This window comes from Homalodisca vitripennis, chromosome 2 (genome assembly GCF_021130785.1).
Source record: "Homalodisca vitripennis isolate AUS2020 chromosome 2, UT_GWSS_2.1, whole genome shotgun sequence".
NCBI lineage: Eukaryota > Metazoa > Arthropoda > Insecta > Hemiptera > Cicadellidae > Homalodisca > Homalodisca vitripennis.
The window spans coordinates 117,938,117-117,959,305 of record NC_060208.1 but is presented as its reverse complement, the minus strand read 5'-3'; the positions used below and the strand labels follow the sequence as shown (position 1 = coordinate 117,959,305).

The 21,189-nt window shown below is 32.7% G+C and overlaps 1 protein-coding gene across 3 annotated transcripts in view; it reads left to right on the top strand.

Moving 5' to 3' along the window:
* The window catches only part of LOC124354635 (histone-lysine N-methyltransferase, H3 lysine-79 specific), a 109,995-nt gene that overhangs the window by 43,231 nt on the left and 45,575 nt on the right, over positions 1–21,189 (top strand). For 2 of the 3 annotated variants that reach the window (XM_046805252.1, XM_046805253.1), the window contains exons 5-12: positions 3,951–4,013; positions 4,144–4,218; positions 6,019–6,204; positions 8,181–8,448; positions 12,687–12,793; positions 14,986–15,027; positions 16,623–16,854; positions 19,811–20,041. In XM_046805252.1, coding sequence (XP_046661208.1) covers positions 3,951–4,013; positions 4,144–4,218; positions 6,019–6,204; positions 8,181–8,448; positions 12,687–12,793; positions 14,986–15,027; positions 16,623–16,854; positions 19,811–20,041 — 1,204 coding nt within the window. Of the gene's footprint in view, positions 1–3,950; positions 4,014–4,080; positions 4,219–6,018; positions 6,205–8,180; positions 8,449–12,686; positions 12,794–14,985; positions 15,028–16,622; positions 16,855–19,810; positions 20,042–21,189 lie in introns of all 3 variants that reach the window. The other variant, XM_046805251.1, reaches the window with a different exon arrangement.

The window sequence follows — 21,189 nt, the reverse complement described above, 5'->3', positions numbered from 1 at the left end:
TATTTATTTATGTGTGAGGTATAGTATAGTTTTGTATCTAAAACTTTCAAACAGTTTTGGCTATTTTCAAATACTACACATTTTTCAACAGTATTGCACCAGTCTGGAAAAGTGTATAGTTTTTATACATATATGCTATTTTTAACCAATGTAATAATGATCTCACTTATACTGTGACTTTAAAGAAAGAAACAAACCTAATTTAAATATAATTTATTTATAATTATATTTTAAGCATTGTTTAATGGGCCGTTATTGAAGGACAAAATACATGTGTATACTTCGAAGGTTTAATTAAGGATATAGGTCGGTGGCGAATACAACGATCTCCTTTCCCAACTGTTTAAACACTGTTCGGTTGTCAGCCAAATTCCATTAGTATGTGTCACTTGTTAGACCGTTGGCATATGCTAACACAAATTATAAATTTGGGCATGTTTTATAAGAGAGGGACAAACTGTTGTGGCCGCCGCACGCCAAGTTTGGCCCAGGCCCTTTGTGTAAAACTGGTTTGTGGCGAGAGAGGCCTTGACAAGGTCGATCACACCGCAGCGATCTGCCTGCCTGCCATCCTCGGCCCTTGGCCCTGGCCTGGCCAAATACCTTTCTCATTTCAATCGGAGTGTTCGTTACTCTCGTTGGAGCCTCCGGAAAATGCTGTTTGTTATCTGTCTGTACGCGCGTTTTACAACTCACGCTCAAACGTGTTTAAGTTACAGCACTGTAATTTGGCAGAGTTATCTTGTCTTTGAACTCAGTTGTGTTTGTTATCTGTCTGTACGCGCGTTTTACAACTCACGCTCAAACGTGTTTAAGTTACAGCACTGTAATTTGGCAGAGTTATCTTGTCTTTGAACTCAGTTGTGTTTGTTATCTGTCTGTACGCGCGTTTTACAACTCACGCTCAAACGTGTTTAAGTTACAGCACTGTAATTTGGCAGAGTTATCTTGTCTTTGAACTCAGTTGTGTTTGTTATCTGTCTGTACGCGCGTTTTACAACTCACGCTCAAACGTGTTTAAGTTACAGCACTGTAATTTGGCAGAGTTATCTTGTCTTTGAACTCAGTTGTGTTTGTTATCTGTCTGTACGCGCGTTTTACAACTCACGCTCAAACGTGTTTAAGTTACAGCACTGTAATTTGGCAGAGTTATCTTGTCTTTGAACTCAGTTGTGTTTGTTATCTGTCTGTTATAATTATTTATTTATGTGTGAGGTATAGTATAGTTTTGTATCTAAAACTTTCAAACAGTTTTGGCTATTTTCAAATACTACACATTTTTCAACAGTATTGCACCAGTCTGGAAAAGTGTATAGTTTTTATACATATATGCTATTTTTAACCAATGTAATAATGACCTCACTTATACTGTGACTTTAAAGAAAGAAACAAACCTAATTTAAATATAATTTATTTATAATTATATTTTAAGCATTGTTGTAATGGGCCGTTATTGAAGGACAAAATACATGTGTATACTTCGAAGGTTTAATTAAGGATATAGGTCGGTGGCGAATACAACGATCTCCTTTCCCAACTGTTTTAAACACTGTTCGGTTGTCAGCCAAATTCCATTAGTATGTGTCACTTGTTAGACCGTTGGCATATGCTAACACAAATTATAAATTTGGGCATGTTTTATAAGAGAGGGACAAACTGTTGTGGCCGCCGCACGCCAAGTTTGGCCCAGGCCCTTTGTGTAAAACTGGTTTGTGGCGAGAGAGGCCTTGACAAGGTCGATCACACCGCAGCGATCTGCCTGCCTGCCATCCTCGGCCCTTGGCCCTGGCCTGGCCAAATACCTTTCTCATTTCAATCGGAGTGTTCGTTACTCTCGTTGGAGCCTCCGGAAAATGCTGTTTGTTATCTGTCTGTACGCGCGTTTTACAACTCACGCTCAAACGTGTTTAAGTTACAGCACTGTAATTTGGCAGAGTTATCTTGTCTTTGAACTCAGTTGTGTTTGTTATCTGTCTGTACGCGCGTTTTACAACTCACGCTCAAACGTGTTTAAGTTACAGCACTGTAATTTGGCAGAGTTATCTTGTCTTTGAACTCAGTTGTGTTTGTTATCTGTCTGTACGCGCGTTTTACAACTCACGCTCAAACGTGTTTAAGTTACAGCACTGTAATTTGGCAGAGTTATCTTGTCTTTGAACTCAGTTGTGTTTGTTATCTGTCTGTACGCGCGTTTTACAACTCACGCTCAAACGTGTTTAAGTTACAGCACTGTAATTTGGCAGAGTTATCTTGTCTTTGAACTCAGTTGTGTTTGTGATCTGTATCTGTATCAGATCTCTCCAGAGCAAAGCTAAACAAATAAGTTAATAGACAAATTTTCAGTCGATCTGTTGTCTTTTCTTTTTAAATTTGAATTGCCGTTGGTACAATGTGTACTCACACTTCGGTGTAAACTTTCATCAGGTGTATCAATAATCTCAGATCCTTTTAAAAACCGGTGATATATATAGTATATATATATATATCCATAGGTAGTTATCAAAGATCCTTCACACTGATATCTAACATTCACACGCAAAATCCTCAAACCGATATAGAAGCACAGAAACGCTATTTTCTCGATGAGCTTAAGGACTTAACCAGTAATTGTTAGAAATCAGTCTGAGAAATTTATATTTTATTTGAAGAAGACTATCTATAATTTATAGTTATGTAGTCTTTCATAAAATCAAAAGACAAATCTCCCCTTAGAGATAAATCGATCGCCAGCTGCGCTAATTATGGTGAAAATCGATATGGAAAGGATGAAGCACAATAGTTAAAAATGGCAAATAAAAAATATGATAACAATATAATTTTACTTAAAACGAACCGTCAGACACTTAAACACAATACGTGCATCAGCCAACCTGAAAAGAGATGGTGGAAGAGAGTTTTCGGTTCGTTGTCACTAAGCTGACGCTGTTATTAATATTATCATCGTTATATTATTATTTTTGCTAGTAGTTACGTGTCCGGTCATGAGTTTTAAATGTGTCAAAATTATTATTTGGTACGTCAAACCCTTTTCTACCCTGCCAAAATTAACGGGGCTCACAATGTATTTGTCGTGTAAGTAACTTGTGTTGTGACCCTCACTTGCCGGTGGACCAGTGGATGCTGGCTGGCAAGGCTCTGAGCAGTGAGCAGCAGAGCAGGTAGGACCCCGCCTCACCCTTGTATCTGGTATCGATTGTCTGTCTCGGCCTCACCACTTGACCTTCCTCTTCTTCTCTTGTATACTTATGATTACTGTAATCTCCACACCCTTCCTATGCTTACATTGAGCTGGTTGACAACTAGACACCACTACTGTAACTCTATTATTGAGTACTCTTGTTTTGTTTAGCAATTTCCTGTTTTGACATTGTCATTGGAAGGATTCGTTGCCAGACATTCAATTCCGCTTTTAAAGTACGTCCATTCGCCGCGCCATTTCCTTTTTCATAAACCTATTATAGTAGTAGGACTCCGCTGCGTTGTGCTTGCAGTGGTTTTTTTGTCTTAAGCGCTTTAAACGTTGGAGTGACATGTAGCGAATTTTGGTAACACCTTCATGTTTTATTTTTTATACTATTACAAGCGGAAGAATCATGTTTCTCCCATTTAACACTCCGATTGACAAATATAGAAACCCACATTTTTTCAATAGCCAGTATGTTAAAAAAAATTACAGTTCGTTTAACGCAACATCATTCAGGTTATAAAATATTCTCCCAAAGTTTTATTTCAAAACGGTTACAATGTTTTTTTAAACAGACACGGATATCCTCGGTACCTAATGAGACTATGTTCTGGGATTCTCTCGTACTTGCATCATGGTCCGTTGTATCCAGCCACCACTCAATACTAATTTATCGCACATGTGGCCCGGCGTGACTAAGTTTAGTTTAGCTACACCAAGCACCTTTACTCCTTTAATTTTTATAGTGTGTGTTGTTATGTTGCAGTCGAAGGGAACGTCACTGCCACAACGTCTCAACAAGAAGCCTTCACGCGGCCTGCTCCGCCACATCCTGCAGCAGGACACCAAGCCCCTTTACTCCTCTTATTTTTATAGTTTGTGCTGTTATGTTGCAGTCGAAGGGAACGTCACTGCCACAACGTCTCAACAAGAAGCCTTCACGCGGCCTGCTCCGCCACATCCTGCAGCAGGTCTACAACCAGGCTGTCCGCGAGCCAGACAGACTGAACCAGTACGAGCCGTTCTCCCCCGAGGTTAGTCTAGGCAATCTCACATGCAATACTGTGTGATCTTGTTACATATTACATGTTTACACCTTCCACTTATTGTGTTGATATCTACCTAACAATAAATATATGAATAAACACGACGGGTTTCTAATTTTTGAATAATGTTTTACATTAAACGTAAATAAACTTATGTGAAAATATTTATAATTATGTCCATGTTGAAAGTTATTACAACATCTCAAGTAGAATCAACACAATACATAGAAATTAAAAAGTATATGAAATTGTAAATGTTTATAGTGGGTGTCCCACGAGTAACCCACAAAACTTTTCAGCTGGTTTCCTCCCATGAAAATAATGACAAAAAGGTCATATATATATGTCTGGGAACGCTTTGTTAGCAAACTACAGCTAGGAAAAGATTTTGCCAGATTTCTGGGAAAGGACGGAAATAAACGAAACTGATGTTTTTATAGAGTAATGTTAAATGTATTGGATTTTATGTAAAATTAACTGAAAAATTGAATAAAATGCTTCCTGTAAGACCACACATATCTGAGATTTCTGACAAAATATGCAAAATTCTGTCTCAAGAAAACATGCTTTGTTTAGATTCGAAGTACATTAACTTCATTATATGGGTAATAAATACTCAAACTTTTCAACTAACGCGTAGAGAATTTTATTCTGAAGAGAATTATGTAAAATATGCCAATAATAAACAAACAAACAGTTTAAAAAGTTAATCAGCACATATGAAAAAATAAGACAGAAAATACAATACCTGTTTATTAAATGATAATTCTTCGTAAACATTTAGCAGGTAATAATTAGTGTTTTTTATTAGATTGTAGAACAAATGAGATGTCCCGAATAATTCTCAAATTATATTCCAACACACACACACACACACACACACACACACACACACACACACACACACACACACACACACAAACCATGTTTATTTAGAGAGGGCAATTTTCACCTTACCTTTCTTTCTCCCTTCATATATATGTTCTTCAAAATCATCTTGAAAATGTAATTTTGTCTGTAAAATCCGTTATTAACCAATTTGTCGTGTATTTGCATAGCAGTTGAAATTGTTATCAGGGTCAACTGTTTAGTATATAGGTTAACATATTATAAGACTATGCATACTCAACTTCACACTTAATCACACCTTGACATACACTTTGTAGTAAGATATATACACTTTTTAAAATCTTAAAAGCATTTATGTGTATACCTTTAAAATGAAATATCTTGAAAAACTCTTTAACAAAAATTAATACAGAAAATGGTTTAATTATGACTTTTATTTCAGTAATGGATAACCCGAGGTTGTTTCAGTACACCCAAGCTCTAAAGTGTAAGGCTCCGGCCACTGGTTGGTTAATTTTCTCCTAAAACCTGCTTCATAGTAAAATGAATTTAATTTTTATTGTAATTTATTCTAAACATTCAATTTTGTTAGATGTAAAACACTCATATAGTGTTTTAGAACAAGACTATAAACTATTTATTTTATGTTTTGCTTTTTTTTTATTTATTGTTGATTTTCAGTTTACAAGGACCATCAAGTCATACATAACATTTATACAGCAAGCTACCTAACTTGTACTGTCTGGAGGAAATGTACAAATTACATCAAGACAAATCTATTGACTCTGGTTTATATAGTGTTTGATTATAAGACTGCTTGTGTCACACAAATCTTTGCTGAACCGTGTGATCTCTTTAATAAGACTAATTTTGACTTCTAGTTTATTTTTAGTCAAAAATTACACGTAAGTTTTCATGAATTATTATTGTACTTTCAAGGTGTACGGCGAGACTTCATTTGAATTAGTGTGCCAAATGATAGATGAAATTCAGATAACAAGTGAAGATGTGTTTGTGGACCTGGGCTCTGGAGTGGGGCAAGTGGTGCTGCAGATGGCTGCCGCTACACCTTGCAAGATTTGTTTTGGGGTTGAGAAAGCAGAGATTCCGTCCAGTTATGCTGAGGTAAGGCAACTTGAAGAGAGTGGTAGTTAAACTATTGCTCTATAAAAATTATTAAAATGTCAGTTATAGTAGAAAATAACTTATATCAAGTTACAAAATCACTGTGTGCTCCTATTTAATAGTTTAAACAATATTTTGTCAAATGACTGAGAAAACTAAATTATTCAGGAATTAGAATTTTTATATATATAACACTCAGACATAATGCTTCTTCACATGTCTATTTCTCTGCTCCAGATTTACCTTTACATATATGCCTTGTGAAGCTTGTTGCTTTCTGACATTTTATGAACAATTATGGTTATTACAATGATGTTTAACAAGAATTTAGCTGTCACTGTATTTTTTATTCCTACATTGGTTAATATTTTTAGTAACTTACAAAGTAAGAAATTAATAGAGTAGTTAAATATTTAAAAATATATATGTGTGGGGTGTAGAAACTTCCTGTTTTGAAAATAAAATAAAACACACTACACACTTCATTCTAGTTTATTGTTATTTTCAGCCTACCACACAACATTGGAAACTTGAATTTACATTATTTGAAACGCAATGTCTTTTAAATGTTGCCCTACACTGTCAACTCAATAATTCAGTTGATTTCAAAAGTTTTGAAGCATTCTTTACAGCATATTCACCGAGATATGGTCAATTTCGGCTCGTATGTTGTTCCGTAGATCTTCCAAGATATTGGAATGATCTTTGTAAATTAAAGATATACCAACAGGAAGTAATGAGGAGGAGCTAAATTAGGCGAATATGTTCTTTGGCTGGAACATCTTTTTGAAACCATAATGTTGTTCAGATGTTTTTCTTGGGGAGCAGGTAAGAAGAGTTGTTAGTTTGTTATAACATAATGGTCAGAATTTATAGTAACAGCACAACAGTTTTCTTGAAAAAAGTATAGTCCAATAATCCCTACTTATGATATGGAACTCCTTACTGTGACGCATACAAATGAAGGAGCCTCTCATAAAATTCTTTGAGATTTGTAGCATTCCAATACCGGAAGTTATTTTTTTATTTACACATCCACTGAAATAAAAATCTTCCTTGTCAGAGAAGAACACAACTGCATCATTTGCCGAGTAGCTGCCCACATAATGTTTGTTGGGGTACATAAACCATCCCCCTTCATCAGTTATTGGACTCAACAATTTTGTAAGGATTAAAATGGATTTCCTCGTGAAGAATCCAACAAAGAGAACGGGATGACATCCCAACCAGACATTTCCACATTTTCAGCTGTTCTAATATTGTCTTCAATGGTCTTTTCCTTTTTTTTGGAAACACTCCTCATTTCTCTTAAGGCATCTGCCTACATTTAAACACATTTAGGAACATGATCTCGCGGGGGAATATCGAAGTGACAACGAAACACACGTTGCATTGGCATTACTGACTGACCATTACAGAAATAGGCCTCCATGGCAAAAGCTCACTGCCGCCCTGACCAAAGCATGTATATAACTGGAACAGGCATAAACACAGTATCCACTCCAGCCATTCCACCACACAACTCCCAGCCCTCCACAATCCCCTATGAACTTCACTGCAATATGTTTAAAACAGGGAGTTTCAACACCCCACCCTGTATAATCAGGTTTATGTTACATGTTTATCATTTATCTCATTACAAAATATATATCACAAAATATTTAATATTCTGATTGTAAATTAGCCGGTATTTGAAGGTCCTTGATTTGTATGTATATAATCTTTACAAAATGTACTTTCGGTACAAAAGTATTTTAATTTTAATTCACTTTTAACAATACAATATTTTTATATTTACAGTAAAATATACCCGGATACATAAGTGTCCTTTAGCCATATAATTACACATTCGGATCACATGCTATTCATGAAAGTGTGTGTCCATATTTTAATGTTATTGATTAGGGAAAATTTTCTAACACATTTTGTCCTAGTTCCGATATATAAAGGTTAAAATGAATTTTTTGTTATCACAGGATATGAACAGCAATTTCAGGAAATGGATGGGCTGGTATGGAAAACATTATGGAGAGTACCAGTTAATCAGGGGAGATTTCCTTACTGAGGAGCACCGGGAGAAGATAGTGAGTGCCACAATTGTGTTCGTCAACAATTTTGCGTTCGGCCCGACAGTGGACCATATGCTGAAGGAGCGGTTCGCAGATCTCAAAGACGGGGCCAGAATTGTATCTTCCAAGTCTTTCTGTCCTCTCAACTTCCGAATTACTGATAGAAACCTGTCTGGTGAGTGTTGTGACACAGGAAATACTCTGCTTGTTTATATAATTTTGCATGTAGCATTGTGTAAAGGTATAGAATTTGGCTCTTTGTCAGGAGTACAATGTTGAAGACAGAAACATTATCTTTAAATCGTTCTCAGTGAGGTCAGATGGCTGATTCTGATGCGAATCATATCTCTGGTTTCCGAGGCATCTATATAAATGTTATTTGTGGAAACAATATAGCCATTAGACTTGTTGGTCAGGTCATCTTTAAATTGTTCTATCTGTAGCGGTCGAAATACAAAAGGAATCAATATCATAGTTACTTGGTGTACTCTCTGAATTTTTATTCGTTACAAAAATCTGTTTCTGTTTCTGCTGCTGACAGTAAATAACTAAGTTAAGTTGTTATTACTAAGTGCTGATATTATTTACTAAGTTATTATTCAGTATTTAATACTTTGCTTGCCAAGTATTTATTGAGTGGGTGTACTGAAAAGTGTCAGGTATTTTTCTAGTGAGTTTACCTAAAAGTGCCAGCCCTTTTGACAGCATTTTGCAAGGTTTCAGTAAAAAATTCACAGTTTAATTATTTAATAAGCTAAAAACATAATGTTTTTTTTAATGTTTCTCTGAAAACTGCCTAATTAATATAAATAACAAAGTTACCATAAAATTAAATTTAGAAATACCAAAAATGGGCTTATCTAAAAAAAATTCCAGAATTTATTTAAATTTCATTTTTTAACTAAATTATCATTACCAAAAAATTCATATCTTTTTCTTTGTCTTTATCACTGGAAAGGGTATTCAATTGTCTATAAATCTTGGAAAATGTATATCATTATCTTCAATAATGAGTGAGTTATACATCTTATAAGAAACTAATATCACATTGTTTCCGGTAGCCATGTCAACCAAAAATGTTTATATGTGAGTTCGATTGATTTAAGTCAATTGATCGGAATTGTTCAGTTTATTTTGAAAAGAACAGTGTTTTTCACGAACAATTTAATATGATATTAGTATACAGTTTTCGATTTTTAGTGATTTTTTTTCCCAAACATCCAGTAAAATCAGACGTTGGCATTCATAGGGTTAAAGCTACTAGTCTACACTCCATAACACTAAAGATATGACTGTCAACACAGAATTGTGATAATTAGAAATAATACACATTAGCATAACAAATTGTGTTTGGTTAAATTTATTGGTTGAGTGTTAGTTAAGGCAATCGAGGGGCTGGATAAATTTCAATTCTGTTTGTCCACATGGTATCTCAAAAACAAACAGACCTGTAGACTTTAAATTTTTCATGAAGCTGCATTTCCATAGGATAAAATTGATTTTGATGATGGTGCATGTTACTCCATGGGACTTAAGCTTTAGTGTTAGTGAACATTTTTACATTGGTCTTATGAATAACCATGATGATGGCAAAGAGAAAATCATAGAATAAAAAGATTGTAAACAGACTAATCTCAAATCACACGACATTTCAACATATTTGGTAGAAATTTATTTTGTAGACTTTCATTACATTCTATTGGGTAATTCGATACTCTGTTGTATGTTTTTATTTGTATACAGATGAGATAGAGTATGATGATGGTGTATGTACCTCTATGGGATTTGGCTGAATGTTAGCAAACCTCAGGTTGATCTTGAGATGATTTTAACTATAAACTTGAAATTTTGCATATTTTGCTTAGCTATCACTAAGGGTTTTGGCAAAATTCCACTTCTGTCTGTCCGTCTCTCTGCTTGTGTGTCTGTTTCCTTTTGGGTATCTCAAGAACAAATTCAGCTATGAACTTGCATTATTGCTTGTAACATCATTTCTTCATAAGCAACATCGTGTTTGATAATTGGCATGTAGCTGCACCTTTACATAGCTTAACTATCTACAAGATATCTTTAGAAATATATCATATGTAGATTTTAAATTTTTTATGAAACTTGATTCCTACATAGTCACTCTATAAGTTCAGTGATGGTACATATCCATCATCAATGGGATAAGGATGAGCGTCATTGAAGCCTATTATTCAATAGACTGGCAGAATTTGTCTTCTGTCTGCCTGGGGCCTGTAAACATTTTTTTGTCTAATCTTGAGAATTAAACAAGCTATAAACTTCCAAAAGCCTGTTTTGTGTCACATGGTGTGGCATATTCCTATCTTGTGTATTTATCAAATTGTTGTACTATAGCCCATGTTTAAGCAGATCTGCCTGCAATATTACTAGCAATCATAAGTAATGGTAATATGATGTGGAGAGTTAATTCCTTCTTTGGTGCAGTATTTTTTTTCAGGTGTAAACTTTTCTGATATGTGAGCTTTACAACAATTTCAGTATTTTTTTAACAAAATGTTTTCCGACTTTTATGTAATAACTGTATGCATAAATTATCAGTATTTATTCCTACAAATCACATTATTTATTTGAATTAGTTCTCAATCCAAAAATAAGTGATTACTCTTGAACCAAAAAATATAGATCTCGAGTTTGAGATTCAACAACAAATCAGTAGAGCTATAAAAACAGGAGTCATATACTTTTTTGTTCACAGAATATTAGCCATTTTTAACTATAAATATAAGTGATTTTGAATAAAATTCTTTTTAGGAATTTGTTAACTTCAAATCTGGATATTAAACAGATTTTACTCAGGAAATCACTATGTTGTCTAAAAAATAAGTTCTTAAATCCTGTGTCTTTACTGTTCCATCACATTAACAAAATATTTTTTACCAATCTTGTATATATAGAAAAAAATCTGTTTTAATAAATCAATTATTTTTCAGTGAAAAGCGTATGTTTTAGTAGAACATAATATTTGTGACAATTCCCTGATTATAATGCATAACAACACTTTGGTATTTACTTCTATTGTTTCATAGTTTAACACTTTCACTGCCGCCTCCTAATTTTTGACAACTTTCTTACACTGCCGCCCATTTTTAAACGATTTTTAAATATATATAATTTTTTAACTAATTATAAGAAAACCATAGGACTTACATTTTTTTAAAGCTAAGTTCTTCCTCTTTCTACACAGATGCTCATGCATAAATATTTTCAAAACAGAAAGTCTTGGTTGAAAAACTTAAAAACATAACGTTTTTTGTAAAAAATAAAAAGTTGACCAAAAAACATCACCATGTACTAGTCTGTAGCATAATATATTTTTTATTAATTTTTTTCTGTATTTAGAATTGTCATTACTAACACTATAGCTACACATGTTTACAATTAAAATTTACTTATGCTGAAATATTTTTTTTAGTGTGGGAAAGTCTTGAATAATAAAAAAATAAAAAATAAAAAAATAAATAAAATAAAAATAAACAATAAACTGTAAAATTCTGTAATAAACCAATTATTTACAAAACACAAGAATAAATGTTTTTATTACTAATTTTGCTTATATTTGTTATTTGAGTAAAAATACAATGTCAACAAACTTACTTGCATCTCCAAGAAGTCCATCAGTAGTAAAATCGGGATCATTATCTGTGTCATCTTGGAATAAATCATCACTTTCACTGTCACTTGAAATCTGAGTAACTCATCTAGAACTTGATTGTCTTCAATACTGTTACGATTCATTTGTATGTACTCACAAAACAATCATAAACATAAACAAACGTAATAGCAAGCAAAACAATAACGACGCAGACGACGAACTACGGTAGCAGAACGACAACAAATAGCCGACGCCCGACGCGAAGCGGTAAACAAACCACTTTTTTTCCGATGTTACAGATGACTGCCAACAACATTTCATAGATTATAATACATAGAGTAAGAAACAAAAACATCGAATTAGCGAATGACTATCAATGCCGAATTTTCATAGTCGTTTAAATGAGTTTTTTTATTACTGTAAAAAGTCGGCGCCGTCAAATGACGTTGTCGGCAGTCTATAGAACTCCTTGCGCGACGTCAATCAATTATTTTTCAGTGAAAAGCGTATGTTTTAGTAGAACATAATATTTGTGACAATTCCTGATTATAATGGCATAACAACACTTTGGTATTTACTTCTATTGTTCATAGTTTATAGAATTTAGTGAACCTCTCTAAGGATCCCAAAATATGGAGCACCTTCTTTAGGATTAAAATTGGCAGACAAGTCTTAATTTAAATTGAGAAGAGTCTTCTGTTTTAAATTTTAAAATATAGTATTAAAAAGTCTCTCTTGTTTTATCCATGACATTGCTATTATTGATAGAATTGTTTTTTGTTTTGTTTCAGATATTGGTACAATAATGCATGTCTCAGAAATGGTTCCTCTAAAGGGATCAGTGTCCTGGACAGGCAAACCAGTTTCCTACTATCTTCATGTTATCGATAGAACTAAGGTAACTCCTTTTGTCCATTCTTAGAGTATAATGATTCACTTACAAAATTTAGTTTTTGTTTGTTTTAATTCCTTACGAAAGACAAATAAAAATGTTTCAAGACAGATTTTCCCTGAAATAGTTTTAGAAAAATAGAATTTTAAACTGGTAGCAACATATTAATGGGCTTCATGCTGTGGGGCTTGTGTTCTCTTAACCAACTGAGGTAGTAGTTATAACTCTGTAGGCATGGTGGCAGCAATAAGTTTTTGGTAAGAATTTAATTATATTATAATATTTTTTTATGGTAGAACAATGAAACTTAAAACATTGTTTAAAATAAAATGTTCTACATTGTTGTATAACATTTAAACCATCAAAAATTGTAATTAAAAATAATTAGGCCTTAATGGTTATAAAACCTGTTTTTACAAAAAGCAAATCAAATTTAAAAAACAAAAAAATTTGTTGATGTATTTAATCAATGTTAAAATGTATTACTTAGGGAAAAATAATTAACTACATGTCTAAAAATTCAAACTTAGAACAAACAAACGTAAGTACACACCACTGTGTTATATCAGTTATTCTACACAAAAGTAACCAGGCTAACATTTTTGTAGCATCAGTTTAAAAAGATGACCAATTTGGTATTATTGATTGTATACAGATTTATTGTAATATAATAATTGTTGTATTTGTATTAAATACATTTTTGTTTACACCTGGAGTCATGGGAAATTGCAAAAAATGTTTTTATTACAAAGGCTAAAGCACTTACCACCTCCCAACAAAAAAACTTGTATTTGTATGCAAACATTGGCATGTGGAAACCATGCTAATAGAAGGAAATATTATAATTAATGTGCAAAGTAAAAGAAATACAAGCAAAGCTCCTACCGACATTATTTTATAAATTATTGAATACAATTACATGCTTAAATGATCGTAATAATGTAATAGAGTATTAAATATGCTCTAAATACAAAATGTCAGTGTCACCTATGCTGGCAATGAACACTTTTTACACTCTCGGTACTCAAAAGTGTTAAAGAAGTAAATGACAACCAAAATTCCATACACTTTACAACTTCTGTTTGGTGCCAGTTAGTAAATAATTAGTCTTGCAACTTACAAGTACTAACATGATGAGTGTAAACTCCAACTGTACAATAAACCACTCTGGGTTCCAAAACATTGCCGGGGCATAAAAATTGCAGATGTTTGAAATCTAATGCTTGATGCTTACTGTCACAACAGGAGTTGTGTTTTCAATTAACCTATCGGTGTAAACACAGGTGCTGGTTGTGTCACTCGGACATAATTAAGTACTGAATCACACGCTCATTTTGTGGTCTGCATTAGACATTATACTGTTCACAATATAACAACTAGGATTTCTGTTATCTAGTTTTATAAGCTATAAACAAACAAGTTATTCATTTTCATAAGTGTGGTCAACTTGAATTTTGTTTCTTTTCGTTATATTCTGTTTCAGTTGTCATCAGTTGGCAGTCCAGCTATTAATACAAACATTTACAAATATTCAGTACTAAGGGAACAAACAAGCTATTTATTCCAACATAAATCTCACTAAGAGGTGGCTGTATTGATAGCCATCTTGCCATCTTGATTTTAGTCCCATAAGAACAATGTTAAACTTTCAATACTGTTACATCTCTAGTTGTGACTATAAGGTTTTAGGAAACATCTCATTTTAAAGATATAATTAATATGAATCTAAATGTTTTTTGTTCTTTGGATGTTTTTATTGATAATCCAGAAAAGTATATTAAACCTTTTTATGTTTTTCAAATAAACTATAATAACATTTAATAATAAAAGCTAAGAATAATCATATCTTTAAAATGAGATATAAAATCTTTTGTAAAAGTCTTGGAAAAGCTTAGCATTTTTGTAATGTGGTTAAACTTAAGATGATTCCCTACACCCTGATCCTCAAGTGAAACCTGGTGATGGCAAATCAATTCATTTCAGCTTTCAACAATACTTTGAACCAAACAATATTCAACAATATAAATGTGTTTCAAAATCACTATTATATTGATTATTAATAACAAATCCTGTTAATGTTAACATAGTTAGAAAGAAGTTTTTAGTAGTAGTTAAATCTGATGCTACCAAGAAATTGTAAATATATTTTATCATTTGTCAAAATTTATATGTAGCTAATGAAATGTTATTTTTTGCAGCTGGAAAGGTATTTCCAAAAATACAAAAATTTTAAAACAAGGGTAAGTGTTATATTTAGCCCAGTGTGTAGTCATAAGTGTAACATTACAACTTAATGTTCCTAGATAAAATTATTTTTTTTACCCAAGTCTTTATTTGTGTAATCTAATTATAAAAAATTGGTGGAGACATAGGTACCATAAACTATATAAATTGATTTGATTAAATAGGGGAAAGGGAGTGTACAGTCTATCGTATCTGTACATATGTGTAACTAACAGCAATAGTAACATTTTATGGAATAAAGAGATTTATTTGTGCAATCGATTTATTACACACCATTTTTGGGTGAAAAATTGGGAACCATGGATGTGTCATCAATAGTGTGCTATGTACATTGTCAGTCTCCACATAATGTATTGGATTTATGATTGAATTATTTAAATTTGGATGTATATAAAACAAAAAATACTGAAATCTGTAAAAATTAGATATTGCAAGTATATAAAATATGTATCGATATTAAAATGACGTCTTTGTAAATTTAAATAATTTTATTTTTATTTTTCAATAAACTTGGGATATTTTTATAAAATTTAGAAGTTTATAGGAGTTATGAATTAAATCAAATAAAAAGAAATAATGTATAAAAATAATTATTGTAAGTAAATTAAGGGAGAAATTTTAACAGTAACTGGCAAAAACCTTTTAAGATATGTGAAAATTGTCTTGATGCGTGTAATTGTATTGCTTTTCCTAGTACTGTCATTTCCAGGGATCTCGAAAAGCATTGATAGTTCAGTGTGTTGACGAGGTAACCTAGCACCAAGACGTTTTGTGAGTAAAATGAACGTGCTGTAGATATTTAATGGAGCAAGAGATGTTGCTCTTCATTTTGTCCTGGGGAAAACTTATTGTATAAGTTATAATTTGTTATACCCATACATTTTTATATACTAGAAAGTTTTGTACCATGTTAATTAGATTTAAATTTTATACATTGTAAAAATGTAAATAAGTGTTTGGGTTGAATATATACATGAGATATGATGATTTTTTCATCCCTTGGTATTATACGTTAGTTGTGTTATGTATTTCTTGTATGCCATTATTAATGTTAATGGAGTCTTACGAATCTATTATTGAACTGATATGCATATAATTTTGTATAATTTTCATGCATGTTTTGTGTCTATGTAATGTGGTACTTTAAAGTCAACTTGATATCATTGTATGATAAAAAATAATGGCAACAAATCTAACAGTTAATTTATAAAGATTCAGTCATAATTAATATTTATTTTGACTAAATCATATTGTGTATACGTATACTAAAATTTAAAAAGTAAGTAAAATAAATTGTTAAACAAAATTATCATGTTTCTTTTTTTTAGAAAGGCAGGTCTTTTTATGCTTCTTGGCAGTGTCACTGAACATTGAATTGAATTGAAAATCGCATTAATTCATTTTGTATACTTTGAATAATGTCATAAAAATTACTTAATTAATTACCACTACAGTACACATTTTAGGGACCTTTGTGCTATAGAATAACAATCAATATCAAAATATTATGACTAGAAAACGTGATATCTTGTTTTTATAAGAAAAAAAATAGAATAATATTCATTACTTGACGTGAGGTGATTGGTTGCAGAATGGAGTAACAACAGTTAATGGAGTGTTGATGGAGTCCGAGGGTGGGAGGTCGTGTCGCTATCGCAGTAGGCGAGAGGTGAAGACAGAAGTCAGTGGGTGTGACCAGAGCACAGACTCAGAGAGTGAGACAGATAGTCTGGAACGGCCGAGAGTTACAACACGACGTGCCTGGAGTGACTACTGCACCAACAGGGGTCGCAGCTCCCAGAGTGAGGAGGACAGCACCGCAGGTATACTTGCTCATTATCAATCCCATTAGTCGACAATTCTCGCACACATCTCGTTAATATTGAAGCAGAAGTTCATAGATCTTAGTATTTCTTCTGTACAACACATCCTCTATTACACTAATTTGCTTCCATCTAATGTTTTAAAATGTTGTGAGGGTGATATTCTGGCTTTACTGAATTACTTATGTTTTGTTAGATACAATTCACAACGAGTTATTTTACACTTTACCAAAATCCCCTTGTCTCATATGTTACAACATCTTTAATTTTTCTTTGGGTTTGTCCTACTGAGTTTTGTATTTCAGCTTTACAAACACACTTTGGTATATTGTGGCTTCTTTAACATCCTTAGTCTGCTTTGTTGCTGTACATTAATGTGTATATCCTAACTTCACCAAAGTCTCTTTATCTTACATACATATTATTATAACATGGCAATGTGAATACTGTACCCTGAGATTAAAATATTTAGATACCCCGAGATTTAAAATTAACTGCAAACTAACCAGAAAAGCAACAATAACGTCATTGAAACTTCTATTATTGTAGCTCGATTGGTTTGAGGTTAACTTTCAAATTCAGGTACAGTATGTAGACTATTTTATCCGAGAGTAGCAACAAAAGCTATCTCTGTTAATGTAATGGAGTAGTATTTTGTATGAAAATAATCCAATTATTTTTACACCCCGTGACCAATACTATTGGCAGATTTAGATGTAGAGTCATTCCATATCAAATCACCCAGGTCATGTTACCCACTATTTTATATTAACATTTGCTTATACTTATGTCCTAAGAACATGTAATATTGTAAAGTTTTATTGTTCCAGGATTTATGCTTTTATAATCTAATTTCAAAATAATCAATATTATGATAATTTGGTTCTACAGAATCGCTTGCGGGAAATGAGTAATATATACAAACGTTATCATATTTCAGGTATTAGTAAAGATTTTGATCTGAAACTTTTCCCCCAATACAGTAGAAGTATACAGTTAACAAAAATGCTTTCATTTAAGTAATAAAGCTTAAAAAAATTATAAAAATTGTATTGCATGACATTATTATGATTTTCTAAACCAAAACAAGGGCTTAGAAAAACGCTTGTAACTTTTTTTTCTCCAAAGAGCTGGGAAGCTGGTAATGGTAACAAATAAAAATTAAAAGAATATGCTTTTTATTGATATAAAAAACAAAGGAGCATTTTTGTGTGTTCAATCTTAAATAATAACATCGTTAATATGGCTTAATTAAAGTTTAACCCTTTGCACTCGAAAGGCCAGCAGCACTGGCCACACCAAGGTCGCGTTAGTTTTGCCGTAGTTTGTTCTCGCAACTTGTATGGCCAGTACAGGTGGCCGCGATACTTTCATTGACAGCTCCGCGGCCATGTTTCTTCTTTGCCTCTCCAAATCGGAATTATTTTTCAATTTCCTCCATGTTATTTGCATAGTAATTTAAAATGTTTAAAAAAGAAATAAAAAAAATGTATAATATATTTTAAATGAATCTTCCTAATACAAAGAAAACATACATGAGAAATACATACATATATTGTTAACAAAGTATGTAATAAAATGTTGTGAAGAAGGCTTTTACAGTTATTGTTATTGTACTCAGACATGAACTATGTTACATTTTTCTCAGTCTTTACATTTTTTACGGAATAAAACTTTTACATGTACATACCTATGCGTGGTCAAGAAGAGTTAGCACACATCTTCTAGTAAAATTTCATAGGTTTCTATCCCTTCTATCACTGCAGTGTATAGGCCCACAATGCGTCATTCGTCTTATTTGCACAGTTACTGTTTAGAGAAGAATTATAGGCTAATTTAAAATTTACTGCTTTGCTTAAAAAATACTTTAAAATAAAGCTGCTCGATATGTTTTAGCTCTCACCATTCATTATAAAACAAAGAGAATATTAGAAATTAACTGTTATGTTTAGTGGCCAGTGGTGCTGGGCTTAAGAGCTATGAACGTATTTTATCTGGGCCAGTACAGCTGGACATACGAGCTGAGATAACATTACGGCAAAAAATCTATGCTTCTGAAAAATGGCGGCGGCCATATGAGTTCCAAGGACAAATTATAAATACTACCTTCGAGTGCATAAGGTTAATATTAGGACTTATGATACTTGTTTATCTTACATGTACATGTTTTTAAAATAAATATTTTATAAGCAACAACCCCTGTAAGATGTAATATTCCATCTAATACTTAGCTTAATCCAACAGTACTTAATCCACCTAGAAACATGTAATTCTGTCAACTAGACATCATTTTCAGAAAAATAGTTTGTTTTTTCAGAACTGCTTTTGAGTGCATTTACAATACATAAAATATCATCTAAAGGCACAAAGCAACAGTCTTCTCTCTGTGGCTAAAAGAACAACACTGTTGATATAAAACGCGACTACAAAAGAGTTTTGTTGAGGATGAAAGCTTTTCCATTTTAGGATATCTTTACTAAATGAAAAAACCAAGGAAGGCTTTTCAGTTTCAGTCACCCAATTCTAATTTCTGTTAAATCAGAAGATATAGGTTTGTAATTATGAAAACTCCTCGTACCATATATCATGCTGAATCTGTCAAAAAAATTATAATTCTATAAATTACTTTTGTAATAAGCATAACTTAAATATAGTAGTTGTTTACAGTAAATTTACAATTTTTTCCAGTATTAATAAGTCACATTCTTAATATTTTTTGGCGACTTATTTCATTGATTAAAAAAAATATAGTTGATCCAGTAAACATCTGTGAAGTTAGATTACTTGTATTTTACTTGTTCATAAGTCCATCATTATTTACTCTATGAAAGGGAGCCCTAAGGATGTATAGAAGAGAATGTTGTTCAGATGTAGTATTGCATATTATTTTACACATTATATGTTAACTGAATACATAGCAAGAAAAAAAACATCAAATGTGAAACTTTATTTCTAGGGAAGGGAAGAACTCAACAGAGGAAAAAACAGCTGCGACGCAAACTGCCAAGAGCAGGAAAACCCGCAATAGCCGACATCAACTCTCTACCCCCTCCTCCACCTCCAGTTAGGGCACAGCCCAAACGCACTAAGGCCAAGCAACCTAAGCGGGGGAAACCCAAGAAGGCTATTAAAATTACTGGACTTGACTTACTCCATAGTGAGACTCTACTCAGCACCTCTCCTCAAGGTACTTATAATATTAGTACCTTACGTTTGTACTCACACCTCTTCCTCCAGTCTGGGCATAGTCCAAGTGAACCAAGGCCTAGTAGGCCAAGTAACCCATACAAGGAAATCCCAAGAAGGCTATAACAATCACTAGACTAGGATTACTTCATAGTGAGACTGTACTCAGTACCTCTCCTCAAGGTACTTATAATATTAGTACCTTATGTTTGTACTCACACCTCTTCCTCCAGTCTGGGCATAGTCCAAGTGCACCAAGGCCAAGTAGGCCAAGTAACCCATACAAGGAAATCCCAAGAAGGCTATAACAATCACTAGACTAGGATTACTCCATAGTAAGACTCTACCCAATACTTCTCAATGTAATGCTAGGAAAATAACAGTAGACTACCTTATACAAGGGTCACTCTGAAAGTGTTGAGGTAAATGAAGAGTTTTTGTACTAGACTTACCACACTTTATGAGCATTTAAAGTAATTACCTCCAGTGTCAATACACTTTTAAGTTGGATTTTCCACTCGTTGAAAGCACTCAACCATTCAATTTCTGGAATGGAGTCAAAGTTATTACGAATCTCATTATCAATATCAGTTTTTGAAGAAAAGTGACAACTGCGTGAATGTTTAATCCTTATAAGGATTAAAGTAAAAAGTATTAATATACAAACATATTTTTCTACTATACTGCCTGCTATAAAATATTTAAATAGTTCAAAGTTGTGTTTGGTAAAATTTAAAATAGAATTCATTGTGAAAAATGAGACAGAAACTAATACTTTACTTTAAAAATTAGTGAAACTTCAATGGTCTAATTGTAAGCATGGTAATTTTAGTATAGTTATTAATACTAGGTTAAATTATAAATGCTTTATCTTGAACACAGTGATTTGTAGAAAGTCTATGATGGCATAGAAGTCAGTAAAAATCATGTACTGTATACAAAATAAACAGAAATATTTTTTTATTACTTTCAAAAATTATATTACCAAGAGGTTATGATTTTAAAATTTAAATTTGAGGTTAAGTCCTCTTTCAAAAGAACACTCCAAAATTTTTTGGCGAAAACCAAAAAGTAGATGAAGTATTAAGAAATAGTCTACAAGTTTAATTTTTTTTGCCTTCAAACGGTTAAAACTAAATCATACCTGTA